The sequence below is a fragment of the Erythranthe guttata genome, chromosome 9 (genome assembly GCF_056151865.1).
Source record: "Erythranthe guttata isolate IM_541 chromosome 9, IM_541, whole genome shotgun sequence".
Classification (NCBI taxonomy): Eukaryota; Viridiplantae; Streptophyta; class Magnoliopsida; order Lamiales; family Phrymaceae; genus Erythranthe; species Erythranthe guttata.
Window position 1 is genome coordinate 15554960 of NC_142541.1, and position 22612 is coordinate 15577571.

At 33.9% G+C, this 22612-nt stretch overlaps 6 protein-coding genes and 1 non-coding gene across 9 annotated transcripts; 6 read left to right on the forward strand and 1 right to left on the reverse strand.

Annotated features, from left to right (window-relative positions):
* Positions 1-2239: 2239 nt before the first annotated feature.
* LOC105976128 (uncharacterized) lies at positions 2240-4715 on the forward strand. Of its 2 annotated transcripts, none has more exons than XM_013001422.2 (9): positions 2240-2486; positions 2740-2816; positions 2920-3148; positions 3254-3408; positions 3495-3540; positions 3654-3745; positions 3853-3949; positions 4111-4167; positions 4317-4715. In XM_013001422.2, exons 1-9 carry the CDS (start codon positions 2343-2345, stop codon positions 4383-4385), a joined length of 966 nt encoding a protein of 321 aa, XP_012856876.2. In that variant the 5' UTR covers positions 2240-2342; the 3' UTR covers positions 4386-4715. The 2 variants fall into 2 exon arrangements, with proteins under 2 accessions (XP_012856876.2, XP_012856875.2); XM_013001421.2 differs by having other exon boundaries at positions 2264-2486; positions 2737-2816.
* Positions 4716-4943: 228 nt separating this feature from the next.
* Positions 4944-6590, forward strand: LOC105975592 (uncharacterized). Its single transcript, XM_013000790.2, has 4 exons — positions 4944-5024; positions 5448-5536; positions 5695-5792; positions 6229-6590. The coding sequence occupies exons 1-4, from the start codon at positions 5015-5017 to the stop codon at positions 6329-6331; spliced, it is 300 nt and encodes a 99-aa protein (XP_012856244.2). The 5' UTR covers positions 4944-5014; the 3' UTR covers positions 6332-6590.
* A 126-nt stretch (positions 6591-6716) lies between these two features.
* LOC105976052 (uncharacterized) lies at positions 6717-10603 on the forward strand. Of its 2 annotated transcripts, none has more exons than XM_013001334.2 (14): positions 6717-7031; positions 7347-7782; positions 7863-7954; positions 8040-8198; positions 8279-8618; positions 8700-8818; positions 8917-8989; positions 9070-9293; positions 9377-9433; positions 9524-9680; positions 9776-9850; positions 9935-10105; positions 10202-10261; positions 10355-10603. In XM_013001334.2, the coding sequence occupies exons 1-14, from the start codon at positions 6847-6849 to the stop codon at positions 10466-10468; spliced, it is 2262 nt and encodes a 753-aa protein (XP_012856788.2). In that variant the 5' UTR covers positions 6717-6846; the 3' UTR covers positions 10469-10603. The 2 variants fall into 2 exon arrangements, with proteins under 2 accessions (XP_012856788.2, XP_012856787.2); XM_013001333.2 differs by having other exon boundaries at positions 6903-7031; positions 9521-9680.
* Positions 10604-10949: 346 nt separating this feature from the next.
* LOC105975711 (tRNase Z TRZ3, mitochondrial) lies at positions 10950-15731 on the forward strand. The gene is made up of 12 exons (XM_013000924.2): positions 10950-11513; positions 12049-12138; positions 12319-12363; positions 12467-12521; positions 12651-12694; positions 12777-13181; positions 13277-13545; positions 13616-13766; positions 13901-13951; positions 14109-14494; positions 14591-15200; positions 15291-15731. The coding sequence occupies exons 1-12, from the start codon at positions 11031-11033 to the stop codon at positions 15603-15605; spliced, it is 2904 nt and encodes a 967-aa protein (XP_012856378.2). The 5' UTR covers positions 10950-11030; the 3' UTR covers positions 15606-15731.
* A 956-nt stretch (positions 15732-16687) lies between these two features.
* TRNAN-GUU (transfer RNA asparagine (anticodon GUU)) lies at positions 16688-16761 on the forward strand. Its single transcript has one exon. It is a non-coding gene; the product is annotated as a tRNA-Asn (tRNA).
* Positions 16762-17040: 279 nt separating this feature from the next.
* PNSB3 (NDH-dependent cyclic electron flow 1) lies at positions 17041-19267 on the forward strand. The gene is made up of 6 exons (XM_013000926.2): positions 17041-17376; positions 17498-17608; positions 17745-17801; positions 17919-17981; positions 18090-18152; positions 19102-19267. The coding sequence occupies exons 1-6, from the start codon at positions 17158-17160 to the stop codon at positions 19186-19188; spliced, it is 600 nt and encodes a 199-aa protein (XP_012856380.2). The 5' UTR covers positions 17041-17157; the 3' UTR covers positions 19189-19267.
* A 739-nt stretch (positions 19268-20006) lies between these two features.
* Positions 20007-21395, reverse strand: LOC105975712 (aquaporin TIP2-1). The gene is made up of 3 exons (XM_013000925.2): positions 21082-21395; positions 20697-20947; positions 20007-20613 (listed from the first exon to the last, which is right to left on the reverse strand). The coding sequence occupies exons 1-3, from the start codon at positions 21203-21205 to the stop codon at positions 20245-20247; spliced, it is 744 nt and encodes a 247-aa protein (XP_012856379.2). The 5' UTR covers positions 21206-21395; the 3' UTR covers positions 20007-20244.
* Between the last annotated feature and the right edge of the window lie 1217 nt (positions 21396-22612).

Here is a 22612-nt window from a genome sequence, read left to right on the forward strand (position 1 = left end):
TATATATTGTTTGGGGCTAGATATATATAAAAATTGGGCTTGGCTATTAGAAATTAGGCCTTTGTGAAGCAACAAAAGCCCAAATAATAAAATTATTGTTAGTACGTCTTTACAAAAGAAGCCCAATTGTTTTTTTTTTAACAGAAAAGAAGCCCAAAAATAAAACCAATAAAAGTTAGGATAAATTACACCTACACCCCTAAGGTATGTTAACATAACTTTAAGGTCCCTTTAGTGTCGGTAATTACAATTACCCATGAAACATTGTTTGAAACCCTAACGGAATAATGCATTGGATAAGTTATTCAGTTAAGACTCTAACTGACTATTAGTTTAAGGCAGTGTTGGAGACAACATAAAGTTAGTGGGTGACACGACTCTCATAACATTTCTTAAATCCTTATTATTTTATATAAAATTTATATAATTTTCGTCTATGGTAGCATTAATGGCCCCGCGGGAAACAAATATAGTGCATATCAGTCCCGTGGACATGAAATATTGGCTCCGGTAATTGTTTTAGGGATGTGGCTGTAATTACCAATACCACATGGACCTTAAAATTATTTTAGCATACCTCAGGAGTATAGGTGTAATTTATCATAAAACTTATATATATGCTACACTTTCTGAAATAAATCGAGTAGTTTTTTTTTTTAATTTAATTTACACATAATCATATGTACATAAATGTGTGTGTTTCTAACCGAATGCAATTTATCTGGAGTAGCATAGAGCAAACCATTCGTAAATCGTGATTATGTCTGAGAAAGAAACGGGAAATTTTGACATTTTGGGGAGGTGCAAGGTCTCGGTGCAACGACATGCGATATACTTATGATTCGTGTATCTACTTACTCTGGAATCGAAATGTGCTTTTGTTAGGAACGGAGATGAGAAGATAATCGACGAATTGTATTGTTTTGTTTTAACGAGCGGGAGAGGAAAAAAGAAAGTATAAACTAAATCGAGTTTGATGAGATTTTTTTTCTCTCAATCGAGTAGAAATATTTTAGTACGAAATAAGTCAACAAAAATATGTAAATTGTCAACGATATTTTTTTATATAATGATGAACAAAGCTACTATGCAAATGAATGAATGAGTTTGTTCACCTAATGTGTGTGTGTGTGTTTATTAGACATGAGACAATTAGTAAAACCTAAACTTAACTAACTAATTAATTGGTATTCTTTGTGTTTTCCGAGGTCAGCGTCAGTTGCCCGAAACTAGCTAAGTAGTTGGACAAATTCAAATCTTATTTTGTTAAAGGTTTGGTTAACTTAATTAATTTTTATTTTATTTTCGCTAAAACAATCATGAATTATTGTATTTTTTTTAATAATATTTTAAAAAAATATAAACATATGCCATATTTTCTTTTGTATTCAGATATATATGATATAAAATTAAATAAGCACTGATTTTGATATCAATCATATTATTTTTATTTTTTTTGAAGAGTTTTGTTTTCACCGAAATTATTTGTCACTTTACAACTTTACAGTTCCAATGAATAATTAATTGCACTATTTTCAATTTTACAGTTTTTTACTCTCAATTAATTACTGAAAAATAATTAATTACAATGATATTTCAGTAATTTTTTTAAGTATTTTACTAAAATATATGCACATTTATTGATTTTCTTAAATTGCGTGCAACAACAAAAACGACATATAACATTGAGAGTACTAAGTAAAATCCTACATGATTTGATCAGTAAAATATAATTTGTACAAACAATCTCATCTTAAAGTATAAATAAATATTACCTAAATAAATTGTCTAATATAGAAATGTTCGAAGATAAATTGATTTATTTATTTATTATTATTATTATTATTATTATTATTATTATTATTATTATTCATTCATTCATTTAAATTTTTATGGATCAGTTGGCAAAAATGAGCATGACAACATCATGCACTTTGCAACAACTGCATTTTCCCTAAAACCATTCCCCATCAACTTTGCATTCTTTCTTAGTGGGCTTTCATCTAATTAATTAATTATATTAAATATTAATATAACATTTTACATGTATACCCTTCGCTCTCAGATCCACTTAATAAAGCTACTTGAGGGTAAATTCGGCATTTACAATCTCGCTAATGCAATTAACCTAATATTGGATTATACTAATTGTGGAGCATTATAGAGAAGGAAAAACACACGTGTGCGCATGAATTAATTAATTAAATTGTGCTTTAATTACTTGTATATATATATATATATATATAAGCTCAACAAAAAACAAATCCTCTGTACTTTCTGCCATTTTCTGAAACTGAAAAACCACTTCTCAAATTACTCACTCCTCAATTTTTAGGCTGTAAATGGAAACCTCCGGCGCCGCCGATCGCGACGGAGTAGACATCTCATACAAGCCGCTGCCGCCGCTTTACTTCGCTTTCGCCATCATCTGGATTCTCTCCGCCGTTTCATGGACCCTCAACACCCACAGAAACCGCCATTTTCAGGTTATATTTCATCACTAATTTAAAACCCTTAGTTTTTTTAATTTCCCCCTTTTTTTCAGTATTCCCACACTTTTCTCGTTTCACTATTAGCATTTTGAGGTGATTATATGTATACATATGTATATATATTTTCACCTATTTGCTTATGTAATGTGTTTTAGGGGATATTTTTAATTTGATATTAAAAAAATGGTTCTTTATTAATTTTGTTATGAACCCTAAGTAATTTGATTTCCTAATTTTACTGCAGCAGCCGAATAAATTGCAGTGGATGCTCGCCTCTGTTCCATGGATTAAATCGTTGCAGCTTTCACTATCGTTCCTCTTTTGGTACACCTTCATTGTATACCAATTACAGTGTTATGATGCATATTAATGGTATCCATGAGTTTAATTGTTCTAATTCCATTTAATTAATCTTGATTAATTGCAGGTATTCGTGTTATTATTCGAATGTGTGCTCTATATGGATGTCGTTTGGGGTTTACATAATGGGCATACTATTTCAAACATCTGCTTTCGGATCGTTCTTTCTAATTTCTCACGGTTATTGCATCACATGCCATCGAATTACATTATCCGAACGAAGATCAATGGCTACTATGGGGTGTGCCTTTTACTTCACTCTCGTTGGTTACAAAGCTTCTATACCTTATTTTTCCGTGAGTTCTCTATTTTCTTATTGTTGATCTTTCAACTGAATTTGCTAAAAAAAAAGGGTCATCTAATTTTGGGTATTCACTATTTTTGTTTTTGTTTTTTCGAAGGTGCTGTTGTTGCTCAATTATCTTGTTGTGTTCTATGTGATATTCGACCACGTGTCGCGGAATTTAATCGTTTTGCGGGATCAGTTGAGTTTTATAGAGGACGAGGATGTACAGGCGATGCATGATGCTGTATATACAAAATACATCATGTTCAAGTATGTATTTATATGCTTTTGCCTTCTAAATTCCTCTGAAGATTCTATTTAACTAGTGTCATAATTTTTTTATTTTTCTAATTCAGGAAATTTCAAGGAGCAATGCACATTGTGGCTGTGTCGGAACTAGCAGTATGAACATATTCTATCGGCCTATTTGAATTTAATTTTGAACCGTATAAAACAATGGCTTTGTTTATGCATCAAAATGAACATTCTGTTTTTTTTTTTTTTTTTTTTTTCAGATTTTAATTAGTCTCGACAATTCGTTGGAAACTTTTTGGATGCGTTTGATAGTTCGTGAGTGGGCACAATTCTTCATCTTCATGTACATTGGGTAAATAATAAATAACCAATCTTATGTGTTAGTACCAAAAAAAAAATTGAAAAAAAAGGGTTTTCGACTTGGAATATCAACGAGGACTCCCTTTCCTTTTACTGCAGATGGATTTTCAGGTGTCAAGATTTTGCACCCCGTTTCTCAGTTATGCCTACTTGGAGTTCTAAAGGGGAGACAATAGTACCTCCCATTTACAGCATCGTAAGTTGAAGGGGTTCTTTTAAGCCTTACATTTGTATATATACTCTTTAATTTGAAATACCAGTAATTTGAGGCTTTAATTTCTACTTGTACATGCCATCCTAAATCCTAATAATCACTTAAACTATATGTGATTTGAAGTACTCTGCTTATTACTGCAGGAAATGGATGCTGCGACTTTCAAAGGATTTACAAGTCATGAATGGCACATTGGTGTGGTAAGTGACGAGCCTGTATAAATCTGAAAGCTATATTCGATATTTAATCTAAAATTGCATTTCTCAAACGGGCTCGTATTTTGTAATGTATCTTTGATATAATCTTTATTAAGTGACACGTATTGCAAATGTATTTGCCGATTTTGCAGCCAACTTTGCTGAATAAGGGGAGCGTAAAGGATTCGGTTGTAGTTGTGATTAGGCAGCCACATTCGTAGAGCTTAACTAATGGTGGCCATTCATAGGGCGACACACGACAGGGGGTCATGGCCCCCTCGGCGCTTGTAAAAAAACTTAGTATTTGAATATGAGGAGTTTATGTTGTGATCGAAGAAAGTTCCAGAAAGATCTACGGCATGAGCTCCAAGAACTCATTCCCAGACAGTGGATTGCAGAAGAGTTTTTGCTTGTAAAGATTTTGGTTCTTGATTTTGGCTATTATTTAAAAAAAAAAAAAAAAAAGTTGAATTATGATACTGTGGCTTTATAATTGAAGCCCATTAATGTAAATGTATAGTGAATTAATGAAAATTGTACATTCTTATTTCTATGTTGACTTCTTTATTATAAAAACAACACAGTGAAGCTCACCGAGCAATATTGAAAAAGTATTTTATTCTTATAAATTCAATTCTTAAAAAAAAAAAAAAAAATTCAATTAAATGTAGATTCTAGCAAGATTCGGCCGATTAAAATTTCAATCTTTTCCTGGGCTGGACTCTACCCATTTGGGCCTAATTTAAAAGCCCAATATCAGAAAATACCTTAAAATGAAGAGAAAATAAATTAAAAAAATGGCGTATTAACCAGGCTTCCTCGGTTGAAAATCAATTGAAAAGCTCGAGCAATGAGTGCAGGTCTGTACTAATTCTCTCCTTTTATAGGGTTTTAGGTTTTTTCATGTGAACTTATGATTTTCGTATTATAATTTTGGTAATCTTAGATTAATCAAACATAGTTTTGCTCCATAGATTTAATCTGATTTTGAAAATTTGACCACCGGGATTTGCTTTAGTAATTTTATTGCCAGTTTCGTTGGGTGGAATTGTGGTCGCAAATGTATGTTCATATTTTAGTATGTGCGTTTCTGTGTGCGTGTGTGTTTGCCAAATAAATGATTGGTTTATTAGATGAAGCTCAAGTGACCAAAAAGGCAATGAAATTATTGTATATAATTTTTATTTTATTTTTGTGTTTTTTGGGGTTAATCGAATAATTGTTCGGTGTCTTCATTAGTCATTATGCTGTCAGTGATCTTAGTTGTTGATTGATACGAACAGGGGGACAATTTGGTGGAAATCGAGGGGCGAGACCAGTGCCACCCGAAAAAGGAGTTTTCCCGTTGGACCATATGCATCTATGTGACTTGGTACGATCACTTTAAAAAGATCTCGTCTTTCATACTATATATGTTTCTTTTAGAAGATTACGGAACATGCTAATAAGCTATGTTTGGTTTGAACTTCGAAGAAATTATTTTTAAATATATATGTGTTTTGCTTAGTTATCGAAGCTGATTTGTTTCAGGAAAAGAAAGAGTACATTGGCTGTCTGAAGTCAACCGGCCATCAATCCGACAAATGTAGACAATTCTCGAAAAAGTACCTGGAATGTCGTATGGAGAAGTAAGTGCGTTTCGATTTTTCGCTGTTGTGCCTTTTGCACTTTCAGTGTAATGTTATATGAATGCATATTTGTTTGTGATTCATTGTTATTGTTATTTATGATCATAAGCCCTTCGATCGAAAAGAGGGAGGATTCTTTCGATTTCTTGTTATTACTCAAAAAAAAAAATGATGTTTTACTACAACATTTGACATGTCATTGATGATTAAGGATTAAAGGTCTCCCAGTTGATCAGATTTAGGATCTAATCACATATTTCGATAATTCGGAACTGGACTCGAAAAATTATGTGAAAAGTTTTTTCAATGCACTGCCTCGTGAAGTTGTTTCGGAAAGGGTATAAACTGATTATAAAGGCTTGGTTTTAGATCTTCGGTATCTATCTTTAAAGAAACTAAAAATTTAGAAATTAATGTGTTATGAACTTTTGTGCAGGAATTTGATGGCAAAGCAAGATATGTCGGAACTTGGATTTCGAAAGGAAGGCGAATCGCAAGCTTCCGCAGATGAAAGTGACACCGGAAGGATAGACAAATGATTTTTTATTTTATTTTTTGATTATTTTTTTTTTCATCTGCCCGTCGAATGACAGTAGATCATCTAATGAAAAATTTAACCATATATCAGAAATTGTACTAAACTGTACTAACACCGTAAAGTTCTGGCCTTTGGTTTCGATTTTGAAGGACGAGACTTGTAAACATGGGTTCGGTTTTCACGTTTCACGTCTATGTTTGGAAATGCTGTAGATTGATGAACATAACATGAAGCAATAATTCATTCTGGTTTATTTGAAATATCTTGATTTGTGACGACAAATTATGGTCCGACAAAGATTTTTACGAGGTGAAAATTTGAACCCGTTTTTGGCCCGTGAACTGAAACGGAGCTGAATAAAACAAGAAAATTGGATAAGAATTGACGTCGGATGAAAAACGAAGCAGACAAAACTGTACATTTGTTGTTGATTTGTGAAAACGATGGATGAACTGAACAATTTGTGTTCTTGTTGATGTTTTTTGCTGGCGGGAGGAAATTACTAAGAACAATTTAATGGCATCTTATTCCAGTTCGATTTTTTTTTTGTTTTTTTTTTTATTTATTTATTATTTTTTTTTGCCTCGGTGGCTTCAACATGTTACTTTAAATGTTCACCAACACCATTTCTACCTTCCTTTTTGCTTCTGCATTTCCATGGCTTCCAACTTTTCTCTGCGATCCTCCTTTTTCTGCAATCCGTAAGTTCCTCTCTCTCTCTCTCTCTCTCTCTCTCTCTCTCTCTCTCTCTCTCTCTCTCTCTCTCTCTCTCTCACACACACACACACACACACACAATTTATAATCTTAAGTTCACATCATCCGTTGTATATCAGTAATGAAAGTAGTTGACTTATTATGTCAAGATTCAAGGATGACTGCCATTAATGTGTGTGTGTGTGTGTTTTAGAGAGAGAGAGAGAGAGAGAGAGAGAGAGAGAGAGAGAGAGAGAGAGAGAGAGGTTGGGTTCTTCCAATAAAAATTAAACTTCAAAACTGTGTTCTCTGTTTGGCAGAAAAGCTGCTTTTCAATCAGAAGATATATCAAATTTCAAGACCAATTCACCATTCACATCCAAGATCATAGTCAAAGAGCAAGACAGGCACAATTGGCAAATTTCCAAAACTGCCCCTCCGAAGAAATTCCTCATCACCCATGTACCGACATCTCGAAAATCATCGCCGAATTGGAATATTCCTCCCGGAGCACAATCACCAGTAGTGGAATCCAGTCCCAACATTGTTGAGGACGATGACTGCTCATTGGTCAAGTTACAAAGCAACAAAACCGAGTTCAATCGAGTCAACTGCCTCGTACGGGCATTGCACGAATCTTCTAGAAGCTTCTCCCTCGCAATGCAGACTCACGAATTCGTTAGAACGGGACCCCCCGTTGCAATGGCCTGGAATGGAGTCGATGTTCATGCTTGGCACAAACACATTGCATATCAGGTATGCATATACATATACATACACATACACACATACATATATGTACTAATAAAATCAAATTTAAACCTGTCATTTTACAGGTGGCAGCATATGCTTTGCTAGAAGCAGCAATCGAAGTCGAGCTTTTTCTTTCTCACAATCGCTTCAACAACCCGTCTCCCGTTCACAAAATGTAAGTCGACGGTTATTAATTACATAGTCATGGTTATTGTGAAATTATCTAGATTTTCATTTAAATCTTCGTTTGTGTTCGCCAGCCTGTCTCCAAATACGAGCTTTCTTCGAGACAAAATAGAAAGTCAATTAAATGCAAGAAACCCAAAATTGGTAGAATGGTTTCGAACGGTTGAGCTTCCACGCTTATCTGGATATTTCATGCCTTTGTTCAAGAAATGGTCGATGGAATACGCCGGAAGGTTCTAAAATTATTTAATTTTCTACTAATTTTCGTTAAAAAAACAAAAAACACGAAAAATCTAATATATGAATAACTCAGTGGTGTTGCAGGAACAATTATGGCTATAACTTGTTGTGCTGCAGTCGGGAAGTTAGATTCGGGCCGAATATCATGTTCCTCGTTTTCGATTTCAATTGAGGAAGCAATAATCGAGCTAATGACTGTGGCCCACGATCTTGTTTGTATAGATAAACTGCACCAGTTATCGACCGAGGCTGGATTTGAGGACCATTTTTTGTCCCGTTTTGGAAGTAAAGTTCTTCCGAGTAAAAATGTCGAAGACATTGAGTTTTGGATCGGTCTTGTTCAGACAAAACTTTCCGTAGCTTTCGAAAGAGAGAGTGTTGTTACTAAAAGCAGACATAACCTTTATGACAAGGTCTTAATTTACAATCTATCGAGTTTTTTTAATTTGGGTTTTTTTTTTTTGCAAAATAAAATTCGGTTTTTTAATTTGCAGGTTGGAGAAAATAGTTTGGCTACTTTAGCACTATTTGTTTACTTAGGAAGAGAAGCAAGGCTGTTCTTGTTAAGGCACAATATAAAGGATATTGACGAGCCAATAAACGATTTTCTAAGGTATATTATTATATTTCGTCTTTTATTTTTGTTTTTTATTATCTCGATCGTACTTAAGTAGTCGTGTTTCTTTTTTTTTTTTTTTTTTTTTTTTGCAGTTACTTAGAATGTGGTATACTTTTCATATATCCGGAATTCTCGACGCTATCGGAGTATCAGCTCTTAATGGAGGTCGAAGTTAATGCTTCAAAATTATAACAAACGCTTTCGTAGTAAAACAAAGTGTCTGAAAATTTGTTGCTCTTAAATAGGTAATTATCGATGAAATTGGGTGGCTCGATTTTTTCGCTGCGTATAACTGCGAGCTGTGTCAAGAAAGACGAAGATCGAAAACCCATCCGATCCAAGCCGAACAGGAGATTATTTTGTACGCGGTTTTCACCATATGCTACGATATAATATCGGGATTTGCTCATTACACAAGTTCTACACAGCAGAACTTAGATGCTGAGTTATTGGAGTTTTTGCTCCAAAGGTGATGAATCAATTTATGATCTTTTATTTTTATTTTTTATATTTATTATTTATGACTCACGGTTTGACCGTTCTGCCCCTTAGTCAGAGCCTGCTATCGATGTGTTTAGAGGATTACTGGGCTGCTTACGACAGAACCGGGTAAGCTAAATTAGCGAAATTCAGACAAAATAAAAGAAAACATCTCCTACATTTGATTGATGTTTTTTTTTTTAAATGTTTCTGAAGCAGAGACCTACCAAAAATAGGGGAAATAAAGGGAAGTGATTCAGCACCGTCTTTTCTGAAAAAGGGCCAAAAGAATTCTTCGATAATGATGGATTCACTTCATCGGCCAGAGGAGTTACGAAATAGAGACAAACACAGACAAATATCTCCACAGACAGAGGTATATACATATATAATATACACACATATGACTACTTGATCGATGAATATTAGCTGAGGTCGCATAGGGTTTCTGACCATTGCTAAGAATGACAGGTTGCCAGCTCATCAAAGCCCGTCGAACGAAATTTTCTCAAGAAGTATGCGATGAAGCTTGTGGCTGCAAGTGTTGTGAGTTGAATAAAATTAAATACTCGAGAAAATAAATGATTTCGATATATAAAAAAAAAACTGAATTATATATATCTATTATAGGATGTGTGGATGGGTACACAGCTGCTATTTGTCGATACATCGGAAACTGTGAGGTTTATAGTGAAGAAAATGTGGGGCCACAATGTGACGGAAAGAGAGAGGAAGAAAATGGAGAGAACGTTAGCTGATATTGCCACACTTATACCTGTCACAATACTAATGCTTCTCCCTGTAAGCATCGTATCTAACATCTCTCGATTTCTGTCTCGTTATTTCGTAATTATAAATAATGGCGTACATATAAATGTATATGTATGTGTTTATCAGGTCTCTGCTGTTGGCCATGCAGCAATGTTTGCTGCAATCAAGAGATACATCCCTTGTCTGGTAAAATTCAAATTACTTGAATATTATTACATTTTTTTTTTCATGTTTGGAATTTCGTGCAAGTTTTATGTAAGTCGTTTTTTTTTTTTAAAGATTCCTTCTCCGTATTCGGATGAACGGATTAACTTAGTGAAGCAACTAAAGAGGACGAAGAAGATGGAAATGCTGCGCGTTGGTGTCGAAGAAACTGTTTCGAAAGGTGTTTAAGTAAATACAATTGTACTCACTCAATTTATACTAAGAAATTACTAATGAAAGTTTGATTAGTACGATGAAATATTTAGTTGTCTGTATATAGACAGTGAAGCATAATAAGCAAGAATTTTCCTTTTTTTTTTTTTTTCCTGTTAATAGTTTTTCGAAGCTTTACTTCACTTTTTAACGAAATATTTATATCAATTCATCTTTATCGATGATTTATTGTTTTCAAGTTCGAGTTTGTCATCCTATCCAAAATTTCACATCAAGAACGAGATTTATTCAGTGCACATATGTGGTTGGAGGTTACTTTATAGAAAGAAAAAAAAATAATAACATATAGTAAAGAACTTAAAAGAAAGGAATAAATGAAAATAAATAAATAAATAAGTTTTTTTTTTTATTATTATTATTTTGGCTAGCAATTTCAGAAGCAATTATTAAATATTCTGAGAAATACAAAAAAAAAAAAAAAAAAAAAAGGCGAGCAAAAATGGATAATTGAGGTTTTGTGCACGAGCCCTCCTTTTTCCGCTTAAACCCTTCAAAAAAATCCAATAAATAAGCAAAAATGCCCCAAAGTACAAACCTTCGCCTCCTTCTCTCCTCCGCAAACTGCCACCGCCGCCACCCTTTCTCCGCCGCCTCAAATTTCTTCCCCAAACATCTCTCCTTCTCATCCTCTTTCCAATTTTTCCTAAAACCCCAATTCAAAACCCGCGAAATCCCGCTCCTCTTCGCAACCTTTTCATCTTATTCCAAAAAACCATATAATACCAATAATAATAATAGCAATAACAACAAAAATTTACGCTCTTTTAACAGGAATCGAAGCACTCTGAGCGAAACAGTGAAGAAAGGGGATAATAATAATAAAAATAATAGTGATAAAGGTGGTTTCTTTGCAATGGAAGAAAAAAATACAAGTGCAGATGAGAAGTTTGGATTTAATAGAAAGAGGGCTGAAGGTAGAGATGATAGCGATAGGCCCAAAAAGCATTTGCAGCTTAAATCTCGAAAGCTTAATCCTGCTAATACTATTTCTTATGTTCAGGTAATGAACAATTTTTTGCATATATAATTTGTTTATTGTATTTGGGTTTTGCTTGCATTCGGCTTGTTTATGCGGCATTTGCGTACATCGGTAGGTTTCGATTTTGTTTCGTTGGCTATTATTTTTTATTTTTTTTCTGTTTGATGGTAGTTCTTATTAAGAAAGAGGGGAGTGATAGAGATTGCCACTGTGTCCAATTTGTACTGTGTAGATATACAACGAGCGGTGATTTGGAGAATCGACACTTTGAATATTGCATTTTAGACTATGTAATATAAGTGATTAAAGGATTTTTCGTGTAGGAAGTAGTTGCTCTATAAGTACCTTGGAAGCTTGCATCGAGTCCTTATTCGTCGGTTATTGCTGTTTACGTTATGTTTGCGCGATTTGGTGTGTGATCGAGTGTCTTGTGGTGGGGTCTATTAACTATCAAGAACTTCATGCTGAATATGCAGAAGATTGGATGGAAATGTAAAAACAGTGAACGGATTTTTTTGCTTGAATTTGAATCGAACTTATCTGTTTGCCATCGCAGATTCTTGGAACTGGTATGGATACGCAAGACACGTCACCATCGGTTCTGCTGTTCTTTGACAAGCAAAGATTTATATTTAACGCTGGAGAAGTGAGTTCACTTGTTTTTGTTTTCAATTTTCGTTGGCTGATTTTAATAATAAAATCAGTCTTTTGTGGCTATAGCCTATAGGGAAAATTATGTATAGAGCTTTGATTTTCGATATTGTTAGGGTAAAATATTTATATGGAGTTTCTCGACTTATTGCTCTGTATCTAATACTTCTTACAGGGACTTCAACGCTTCTGCAGTGAGCATAAAATCAAATTGTCGAAGGTAATTTTGTCCCTAATCGTCTATCTCTTCGTTGTTTTTTAATTAATAATTACGCAAGTATATTGTGACATTTATTTACTGTACTCTGTACATACTTCTCCAGATTGATCACATTTTTCTCTCACGTGTCTGCTCGGAAACTGCTGGCGGTCTTCCAGGTTATTCAAATACAATTTTTGCCTAAAAAAAATCCGATTTTATTCCTTAAATACGTTCTGTAATAGATCGAGAGTGAACTCGTAAATTCTTGCAAGAAGTTAAAAAAAAAGATATTTTTTTTCCCGCAGGTCTTTTATTGACTCTGGCAGGCATGGGTGATGAAGGAATGTCTGTAAGTATTAGTGATTATTATTTATTTTTAGTTAGTGAGGACTTATGAAATCGTAACTCTTATTTCATTATTTGTTGTGAAGGTGAATGTGTGGGGTCCGTCGGATTTAAAATACTTAGTCGACGCAATGAAATCTTTCATACCCAACGCTGCTATGGTCAACACACGTAGCTTCGGGCCCACCGATTCTAACGAATCTTCTAGAAGCACGCCACATAGGATTGACGAGCCTTTTGTTCTTATCGACGACGAGGTGGTCAAACTATCAGCTATACTCTTAAGACCAAGCCTTTTAGAAGTTTCCGAGCCGATGAAGGAAAAATCTAGTGCCAATGGTGATATTTCTGTTGTCTATATTTGTGAATTGGCAGAAATTAAGGGAAAATTCGACCCCAAAAAAGCTATTGCTCTTGGATTAAGGCCTGGCCCGAAATTCCGTGAACTACAGCTCGGAAATTCTGTTAAATCGGATAATCAAGATGTTATGGTAAATATTTGTTTAGTATTTAAAAAATATTTTTTAAAGTTAGCTTTTTTATTTTCTATTTTAATAGGTGGGCCACCCTTTTTTGATATATTTAGGTACACCCGAGTGATGTATTGGGTCCTTCTGTGGCTGGTCCTATCGTAATATTGGTCGACTGTCCAACCTCTTCGCATTTACACGAGTTATCGTCTCTAAAATGTCTTGCTCCTTATTATATAGATACAGCTTACGATGTTCCGGAAGGTTCTAAACTCGTGAACTGTGTAATTCACCTAACTCCAGAATCTGTGTCGAAGACCGAGGATTATCGAATGTGGATGTCGAAATTTGGAGGCGCTCAGCATATTATGGCAGGGCATGAAATGTTGGTTTCTTTGATTATAATTATTATATTTTTATTTTTGTGGATTTTTGATTTTTTTTATTCTTTGTAGGAAAAATATAGAGGTGCCGATTTTAAAAGCGAGTGCAAGAATCGCAGCACGTCTTAACTATCTGTGTCCTCAGTTTTTTCCGTCTCCCGGTTTTTGGTCTCTGCAGAACTTGAATTTATTGCCATCTGAGGCAATGGCATCACCACCTAAGGTATATTTAAAAAAAAAAATAACGTGTAAATTTTAATTGAGATAGTGTATTTAATTTAGTCGATTACGAGTAAAAAAAAGCTTTTTTTTTTTTTTTGCTTTATACTGATTATCTTTTCGATTCTTTCGTATCAGATTCCCTTGTTAAGAACCAGCGCACTGATTCCAGCAGAGAATCTTCTCAAGGTATTATGCTACTAAACTATAATACATGAATCATGATATATATATATATATATATATATATATATATATATATATATATATATATATATATATATATATAAGTTTGTGATATGTTCGATGCTTGTTATTTCTAATTAGCGTCTCTTTCAATTCACAGTTCCAGCTTCGTCCCTATGCAAATCTTGGACTCGACAAATCATCGATACCGAGTTTATCATCTCCCTCGGAAATCATCGAAGAGTTACTATCCGAGATTCCAGAGGTTAAAGATGCTTCTCAACAAATAACCAGTTTCTGGTCAGACAACAAAATAGATATTAATATGGAAAAGACAATCACAGAAGAGCCTTGGTTGTCTGAAAATACACTTCCACCTTGTCTAGAAAACTTAACTCGAGAAGACATGGAAATTGTTCTTCTCGGAACCGGTTCTTCGCAGCCCTCTAAATATCGAAACGTCAGTTCTATTTTCATCGATTTATTCTCCAAAGGAAGCTTACTCTTAGATTGCGGTGAAGGAACCCTTGGACAGCTTAAACGAAGGTAATAAAAAAACAAAAAAAAAAAAAAATTTAATGAACTGTGTCTCGGGGTTTTTTTTCTTGATTTAATATTTTTCAATTTTTTTTTTGTCTGAAGATTTGGTGTACAAGGTGCCGACGAAGCTGTAAGAAAATTAAGATGCATATGGATTTCACATATACACGCAGATCATCACACGGGTCTAGCAAGAATTCTCGCCCTTCGGCGAGATTTATTAAAGGGAACATCTCACGAGCCCGTGATTGTGGTGGGCCCGAGGCAGCTCAAGAGATTCCTCGCTGCATACCAGAGACTCGAGGATTTAGACATGCAGTTTCTAGATTGTTCTCAAACCACGGAATCTTCTGCAGAATCAAATCAAGGAGACAATAACAACAAAAACGGGAATGCCGATTCTACTCTATTTACAAGAGGGGTTCCAATGCAGAGCTACTGGAAAAGACCGATTAGCCCCTCCCAAGTAGCTGCTGCACTTCCGATACTCGAGTCTTTAAAGAAGGTTCTAAATGAATCTGGATTAGAAGCGTTGATTAGTTTCCCCGTTATTCATTGCCCACAAGCGTTCGGTGTTGCAATAAAAGCTGCAGATAGGGTCAACGCCGCCGGAAAGAATATTCCGGGATGGAAAATCGTCTACTCCGGCGACACTAGGCCGTGCCCGGAGCTCGTCAGAGCTTCTCAGGGAGCCACCGTTCTTATTCACGAGGCGAGTTATATGAATTTTTTAATTTTTTTTACACCTTCTATTATAATTGAATTATTTATATTTTCGTTGGGTCTCGTTTTTTTTTTTCAGGCGACGTTTGAGGATAGTATGATAGATGAGGCGGTTGCGAGAAACCACAGTACGACTAAGGAAGCGGTGGAAGTGGGGAATTCGGCCGGAGCATACCGGATAATTCTGACGCATTTCAGTCAAAGGTATCCGAAGATTCCGGTTTTCGAGGAGAGCCACATGCACAAAACGTGCGTGGCTTTCGACATGATGAGTGTGAATTTGGCAGATGTGCATGTTCTTCCTAGGGTGGTGCCCTACTTGAAATTACTGTTTAGAGATGAAATGATTGTTGATGAATCTGAAGATGTAGATTTAGTTACTGCAGTTGCCTAATTTAAATTTAATTTTTGGAGGGATTTGTATCTGTATTTTTTTTAATTATATTTAAATAATATATTATTGATTGTTTATGCATCTTTCAATGACTTAAATCATTTATATATAAAAAAATTCCTGTTACATTGGCGCTATTTTATCTGTCTTGGGTTGTTGGGCACATAGGAAGAAAATTAATAAATAAGCATAGATTTTGAGAAAAAAAAAAAAAAAAAAAAAAATATATATATATATATATATATATATATATATATATATATATATATATATATATATATATATATATATATATATATATATATATATAATGTGAGTAAAAAATACATGTCATTAGTCAGAATAATATGGAACAAGAAAATTTTCGACGATTAATTTGGAACGGAGATAGTAATATGAAATGAGACTGATGCGTCACAATTCGTCAATTTTGAACTCAATTTTATTATATTTGAGCCAAAAAAATTCGTCTAAAAAATAAAATCCTAATTAGACCTCGTGTAGATATGAATTTTGTAAAAATACTTGTGAAGTTGTAACCGAGTTAACAAAATTTCTAAGAACTCCCTAAAATTTTTTATATCATACTTGATTAATTTTTAGAATGTACTTAAAACTCTCATAGACTATTCAATAGGATCACTTACTCCATTTGATTAAATCAATATCCACCATCCATTAACTAGCTGGTGTAGTATAAATAAGAGTAAGATTTCAATTGTAAACCAAGCAAATGAATTTGTAAATACTTCCACTAATAATAAAGTCAATACGTTTGGTAGTTATTAAAATAATAAATTCGCTACAAATAATTTCTATAAAATTTTCTGAGCGGGTTTGAAATTTTAGGAAAACTATAGGACAATGTAAAAGACATTTTGTGTGCTAAATATCAAGAAAATATAGGTGTGAGAATGCATATATTAAAATAAATCTAAATTAAATAGCTCAGCTAATAGAGCGTGTGTTACAAAAATACAGTAAAATATTAAGCTCAGTTAGTTAGAACGTGCGTTGAATAAACAAAACTTAGTTATTGAAAGATTCCATCATAAATTATAATGGAATAAATAAAATAAATAGCTGGAATAGCTCAGTTGGTTAGAGCGTGTGGCTGTTAACCACAAGGTCGTAGGTTCAACCCCTACTTCTAGCGTGAAAATTCATTTATTTTGCTTTTTTTTATTTTTTTATTTAAGATATTATTGTAATTACCAAACCAATGGAAAATACATTATCCGAAACTAATTTATTTTGCTTTTCTCCTAACCCAAAATTTAAATATAAATAATTTAATATATACATTAGCTACCACAACTCCCAATTTGAACTTCATAACATTTTCTTGACTAATAAAATTTTCACAACTATTATAAAATAAAAAAATTATATTTGCTTATAAAGAACAACACATGCACCATATATGAGATAACTGATAAAATGAATTAGAACCATACATTCAACAACTCATGTTACACACATATATTCATATCCCATAAATTATATCTTCCTTTTTACAAACGTTTATTTTAATCCAAATATCTAACAAAAAATGAGAATAATTCAACTCAGCTCCCACAACCTAACTTCATTATTCTCAAAATCCAACAATTTCAAGAATTCACTAAAAACCCCTCATAATAATAATCATATCAGTTTCTTGAGAGTTAAGAAAATCAGAGCCGTCGAAACCGTAAGCGGTGCAGAATCGGAAGCTGCACCAGCAGCAGCAGCAGAAGAAAACCCTGCTGTCAATTTCGCATTCGTTAGCGTGAGTTTTTAATAATTAATTAATAAATAAATAAATAAATTAATTAATCATACGAATATACATACATTCTTGAATTTTGTATGATTTTTAATATTTATTTATTTTCGTGGGGTTTTGTTAGTCTGTGTTGCTGCCCGATGGAACACCGGACGTGCATTATCGTACGGCTAGCGGAGGGCATAAACTTAGGGATATAATGCTGGATAACAACATTGAATTGTATGGACCATATGTAAGCAGATTTATTTTTCTCGGATTTTCTTTTAAAAAAATTGGATAATGTTATATATATTTTAAATTAGTTTAATTTATTATTTTCAAGAAAGTTGTGCAATAAATAAGTTTGTATTTTGGTAATGTTGTTACAGTCTAGGCCTCTGCTAAACTGTGGTGGAGGAGGAACTTGTGCAACCTGCATTGTTGAGGTGATCCATTTTTTATTTTATTTTATTTTAATTATATATTTGTAGCACGTGTATATAATTAATTAATTAAACAATAAATTTTTAATTGGACTAAAACGATTAATTATTTTATGATAGGTTGTTGATGGAAGGGAGTTACTAAGCCCTCGTACAGACAAAGAGAAAGAAAAACTCAAAAGGGTAATGTTTTGTATTTTATTTTAGTCCAGAATTTTTTTTACCAATTACAATTAAGTAGTAATAAAAATGTTATAAATTGTTAATAAAATTTTTATTGCAATATTGCAGAATCCAAAAAATTGGAGACTTGCTTGTCAGGCCACCGTCGGTCGACCGGATTCCAAAGGACTGGTTCGTCATTTTCCCTTCTGTTTATTTTGTCGAAAGGTCTTCGATTAATTAGTTTTAATAAACGGCACCAATTTTTTGATGATTTCGAACAAAATGGTCCATTCTAATCATATTCCTTCGTTTTCAGAATAAATTTAACTGAGGATAAAAATAAAATTTTAATTAAATTAATATTTTTTGTATAATTTTTTTTTAATCTTTATTTTTTTTTAATTTTAATTTTATTTCCAATTTGGATAAAACACTCGAATATAAAAGTGACAAAGTTATACTTTTTCTTGGGGTAAATTCCATTTTACCCCCTCGTACTCTGCCTGAGAGTCACTTTACCCCCTCGTACTCTCAATTTTATCGATTTACCCCCTTGTACTTGTACAATTTCCCAATACAGCCCTTTTCTTCAATTTTTGTCAATTTTGACTCTAACGCCATTTGGTCAACTCTGTAAATTACAAAATTGCGACTGCCTATAACGCGTCGTTTCTCCTCCGTCAATATTGTCATTTCTTCTTCTCCCACCAGTTCCCCTTCCAAGATATCCCCAAATTGAACCCCTAACTTAGTAAAAATCAAGACCAAAAAATTGTTCGATTCCACCCAGTGCAAAGAAAAAAATATATGAATGTGTGAAACTTTCTCTTTTCTAATCTCGAGAGTCAAAATCGAAAAAATTCAATATTTACGTCAATATTTTGACTCTTGACCAAATGGCGTCAGAGTCAAAATCGAAAAAGTTGATGAAGAGGGTTGTATTGGGAAATTGTACAAGTACAAGGGGGTAAATCGACGAAATTAAGAGTACGAGGGGGTAAAGTGGTTCTTGGGCAGAGTACAAGGGGGTAAAGTGGAATTTACCCTTTTTCTTGATTCAGATATAAATATGTGGTGTACAATAATGATTTTTCCTAAATTAATGGATTGTCTGAAATTTGTGGTGATGACGTCACAGGTTGTGATCCAACAACTTCCGGAATGGAAAGCCCATGAATGGACTTATGGAAAGGACCCTCCTGAGGACGAAATTACTTATATTTAATATTTAATATATATTTATATTTGTTTATATTAGTTAATTCTTATTTAATTTAATAAGAAAAAACTCTTTTTTTATTTCATTATCAGAGGATAAACAATCAAATTAAAAGAAGGAATATGGAACTATCAGAACAAATAATGTTTATAACTAACATTTTTTACTCTTTCCATTTTTTTATTTTTATTTTTGTTTTTTTAGTGCACATGTGAATTTTCTACTTGTATTCCTTTTTCATTACTCTAACGGTCTATTTAAAAGAAGAAGAAAAAAAATGTTAAGTCACTTTAGATTTTCAATAATGTATTAAAACTCATTTTCCAAATATGCCCTTAGAGCTGGTCAAATATTTCGAACTTAAAACGGACAAAAGAAATAATAAATGAAGAGAGACTAACGGTATGACATTTTAGTCAAATTGTATATTTCTTTTGTAAAAATTCATACAAAATTACATGTTATTTGGACAAACTACGGCCACCGGTCAGAGGTAAGGTCGAATTATATATAAAAAAAAAAAAAAAAACCTTCATAATTATGTAACTACAACTACCCTTCAACTATTAATTTCTTACGAAGAAACCCTTCATATAGTAAAAAAATTTGACAGCGTAAGGATGAACGTGTAAGACTATGTATAATTGAGGGAGATGAGTTTTTTTTAGTAATTTAACATTATCTTAGGGCTGGTTCGCAATTTACCTTAATTAATTTTTGTGGTAATTTTTAGATGTAACTCAATAATTGTGAATAGAGGCCTAAGCATCAAAAGAAGGTACCAAAAAAAACATGCAGAGTTGTTAAATGTAGACATTAGCTAATTAGGGGCGGTTCACCAAATCCAATAATATTTTCAAGAAAGCAACTCTTCCACCCCGAAAATTAAATTTTACTTCAAATCAAACCCCAAATTTTTCAAATTTCAAACAACAAAAGGAAGAAAAGAAAAGAAAATTACAAATCCACCCCTTCCTTTTATTACAAAAGATGACAAATATTCGCATTTTCCACCACAAACAAACAGAAAAAATTACAATTCAGACCCCGCAAGGCGCAAAGTTAGAAATCGCTGGCGAGTGGTGCATGCTCGTGGTGCATGAACACGTTGTCGTAGACGATCCCAGCCAAGCCGCCTCCGATGAGTGGGCCCACCCAGTAGATCCAGTGTCCGGCGAAGTTGCCGCTGGCGACAGCGGGCCCGAATGAGCGGGCCGGGTTCATGGATCCGCCGGAGAATGGGCCGGCGGCCAAAATGTTGGCGCCGACGATGAACCCGATTGCGATGGGGGCGATTGTTCCGATGGAGCCCTTCTTGGGATCTGCTGCGGTGGCGTACACGGTGTACACAAGTGCGAAGGTGATGATTATTTCCATTACTACCCCTTGAATCGCTCCCACGCCGGCTCCAACTCCGTGTATCGGAATCGCCTGCGTTTCGATTTATTTTTAATTTGAGAAAAAAAAAATTCAGTAATTGTAAAAAAAAATTAATGTATTTTTTTTTGACTGACCAAGCCGCCGGTGACGAAGCTGAGCAAGAAAGATGCAACGACGGCGCCGAGGAGCTGAGCGATCCAGTAGAAAAGGCCGGTGAGGATGGTGATCTGGCCGCCGACGGCCAAACCGAAGGTGACGGCGGGGTTGACGTGGCCGCCGGAGATGTTGGCTCCGATGGAAACCGCCACGAAGAGAGCGAAGGCGTGGGCCACTGCGATGGCCACCAGTCCCGGCGCGTCGAGGGCGGAGTCGGCTGTCAACTTGTCTGTAGACAAAATCAGAACCCTAATTAAGACAAATGGATTTGCATGGGGATTTTGCATGGTTTTTTAAGCTTAATTAATTAATTTATTTATTATGGAGAAAATTAATTTTAAAAGAAAAAGAATAAATATTAACTGAAAGCAATGGCGGAGCCGACGCCGGCGAAGACGAAAAGCAAGGTGGAGATGAACTCGGCGATGTACGCCTTGATTGAGCCAAAGCTGAATGAGTCATCGAATCGGCCGAAAGCGATTGCCATTTTTGTATGATCAGAAGAAAATTTGATCGGAGAAAGTAGAGAGAGAAAGTAGAGAGAGAGAAAGAGAAGAGAGAGTGAGAGAGAACTGACTGTGTGTTGTGGAGATACAGAAAGGAGCTTTCTAGGTCACGTATATATATACCGAGAAATCCAAGTTTTTTTGGAATTTTAATATTAAATTGTTATTATTATTATTATTATTATTTATTTAAATTAGTTTTCAGTTTGATGAGTATAAATTGTCTGAAGCGTATACTGTTTGCCTCGTTACAGGATAGTCACGAGGACCGCGTCCTACGTGGAAAATTCTATCTTCTATGTCTCATCCTTATTATTATTTTACTATTTTTATTTTTTCATTTTATTTTAATTTTTTTCCAGTGAAATAATGCTAATTATTTTCTAATTTTGAATTCAAAATATGAAAATTATAGATGGGTAATTAATTCATTTGAACAAATTTCTGAGTCCGTCAACGGTCAAACACAAGAAAAATGATATTACTTGAATTTAGGATCACAAATCATGTCTAATTTTCACCTTATATTCTCTATATATTGACGCAGATAATCCTATAAATAAATACGAGTCGTAAATAAAATAGAAAAAATAGTTTAAAAAAGGAAAAAAAAATAGTTTAATCTCATTTTGCACCCTTGAAATATTATTATTTAGTTTTTGCACCCTCAGAAAAAAAATATTAGCACTTTGACTCCTTGTAACACAATAAATTATGCCCAATGCATCCTAATGATTCTTTAGAATGTCAATTTTTTTCTTATCAAGTTATTCGAAAAGAAATTTTCTTACAATGATTTACCAATATTTTCACCAATTAAAATAAAAAATCAGCAGTGAGAAAAATATTTTATTTTTTATGTGAGAAAGTATAGTTTTTAAGTAATCCAGTGTAATTTTCTTTTGCACTATGTAAGATCTAAATTAGTTTAGAGGGTAGATTTTTTTTTAATTTTTATTTTGCATCCGGAAATAAAAACCAATAAAAAATAAAACCGTCCTCAATTCAGGGTGCATTTTGAATGATTAATTGCGTCTCAAGGGTGCAATATGCTATTAAGTTTTTTTTAGGGTGTAAAGTGCCAAATTACTATATTTCATGGGTGCAAATGTAAATAAAGTAAAAGAAAAGGGTATATGCTTTGTTCCAGGTATTTCCATGCATATCCAATCAAAACACAAGATGAAAGTCCAGCTGTCAATAACGTGCCCTAATGGAATTGTCTGGAATGTGTTGCATAAGGTGGGTCCACGTGAACCGACCAATTGAAATGGAGAGAGTGGGGCCCACTTCTCCGCTTTTCACCTGTTGTAAATAAAAAAGAAAAATTAAAGGTGATGGGGGCATGACCTAATTTGGGCCACATGTTGCGCCGACCTGGTAATAAA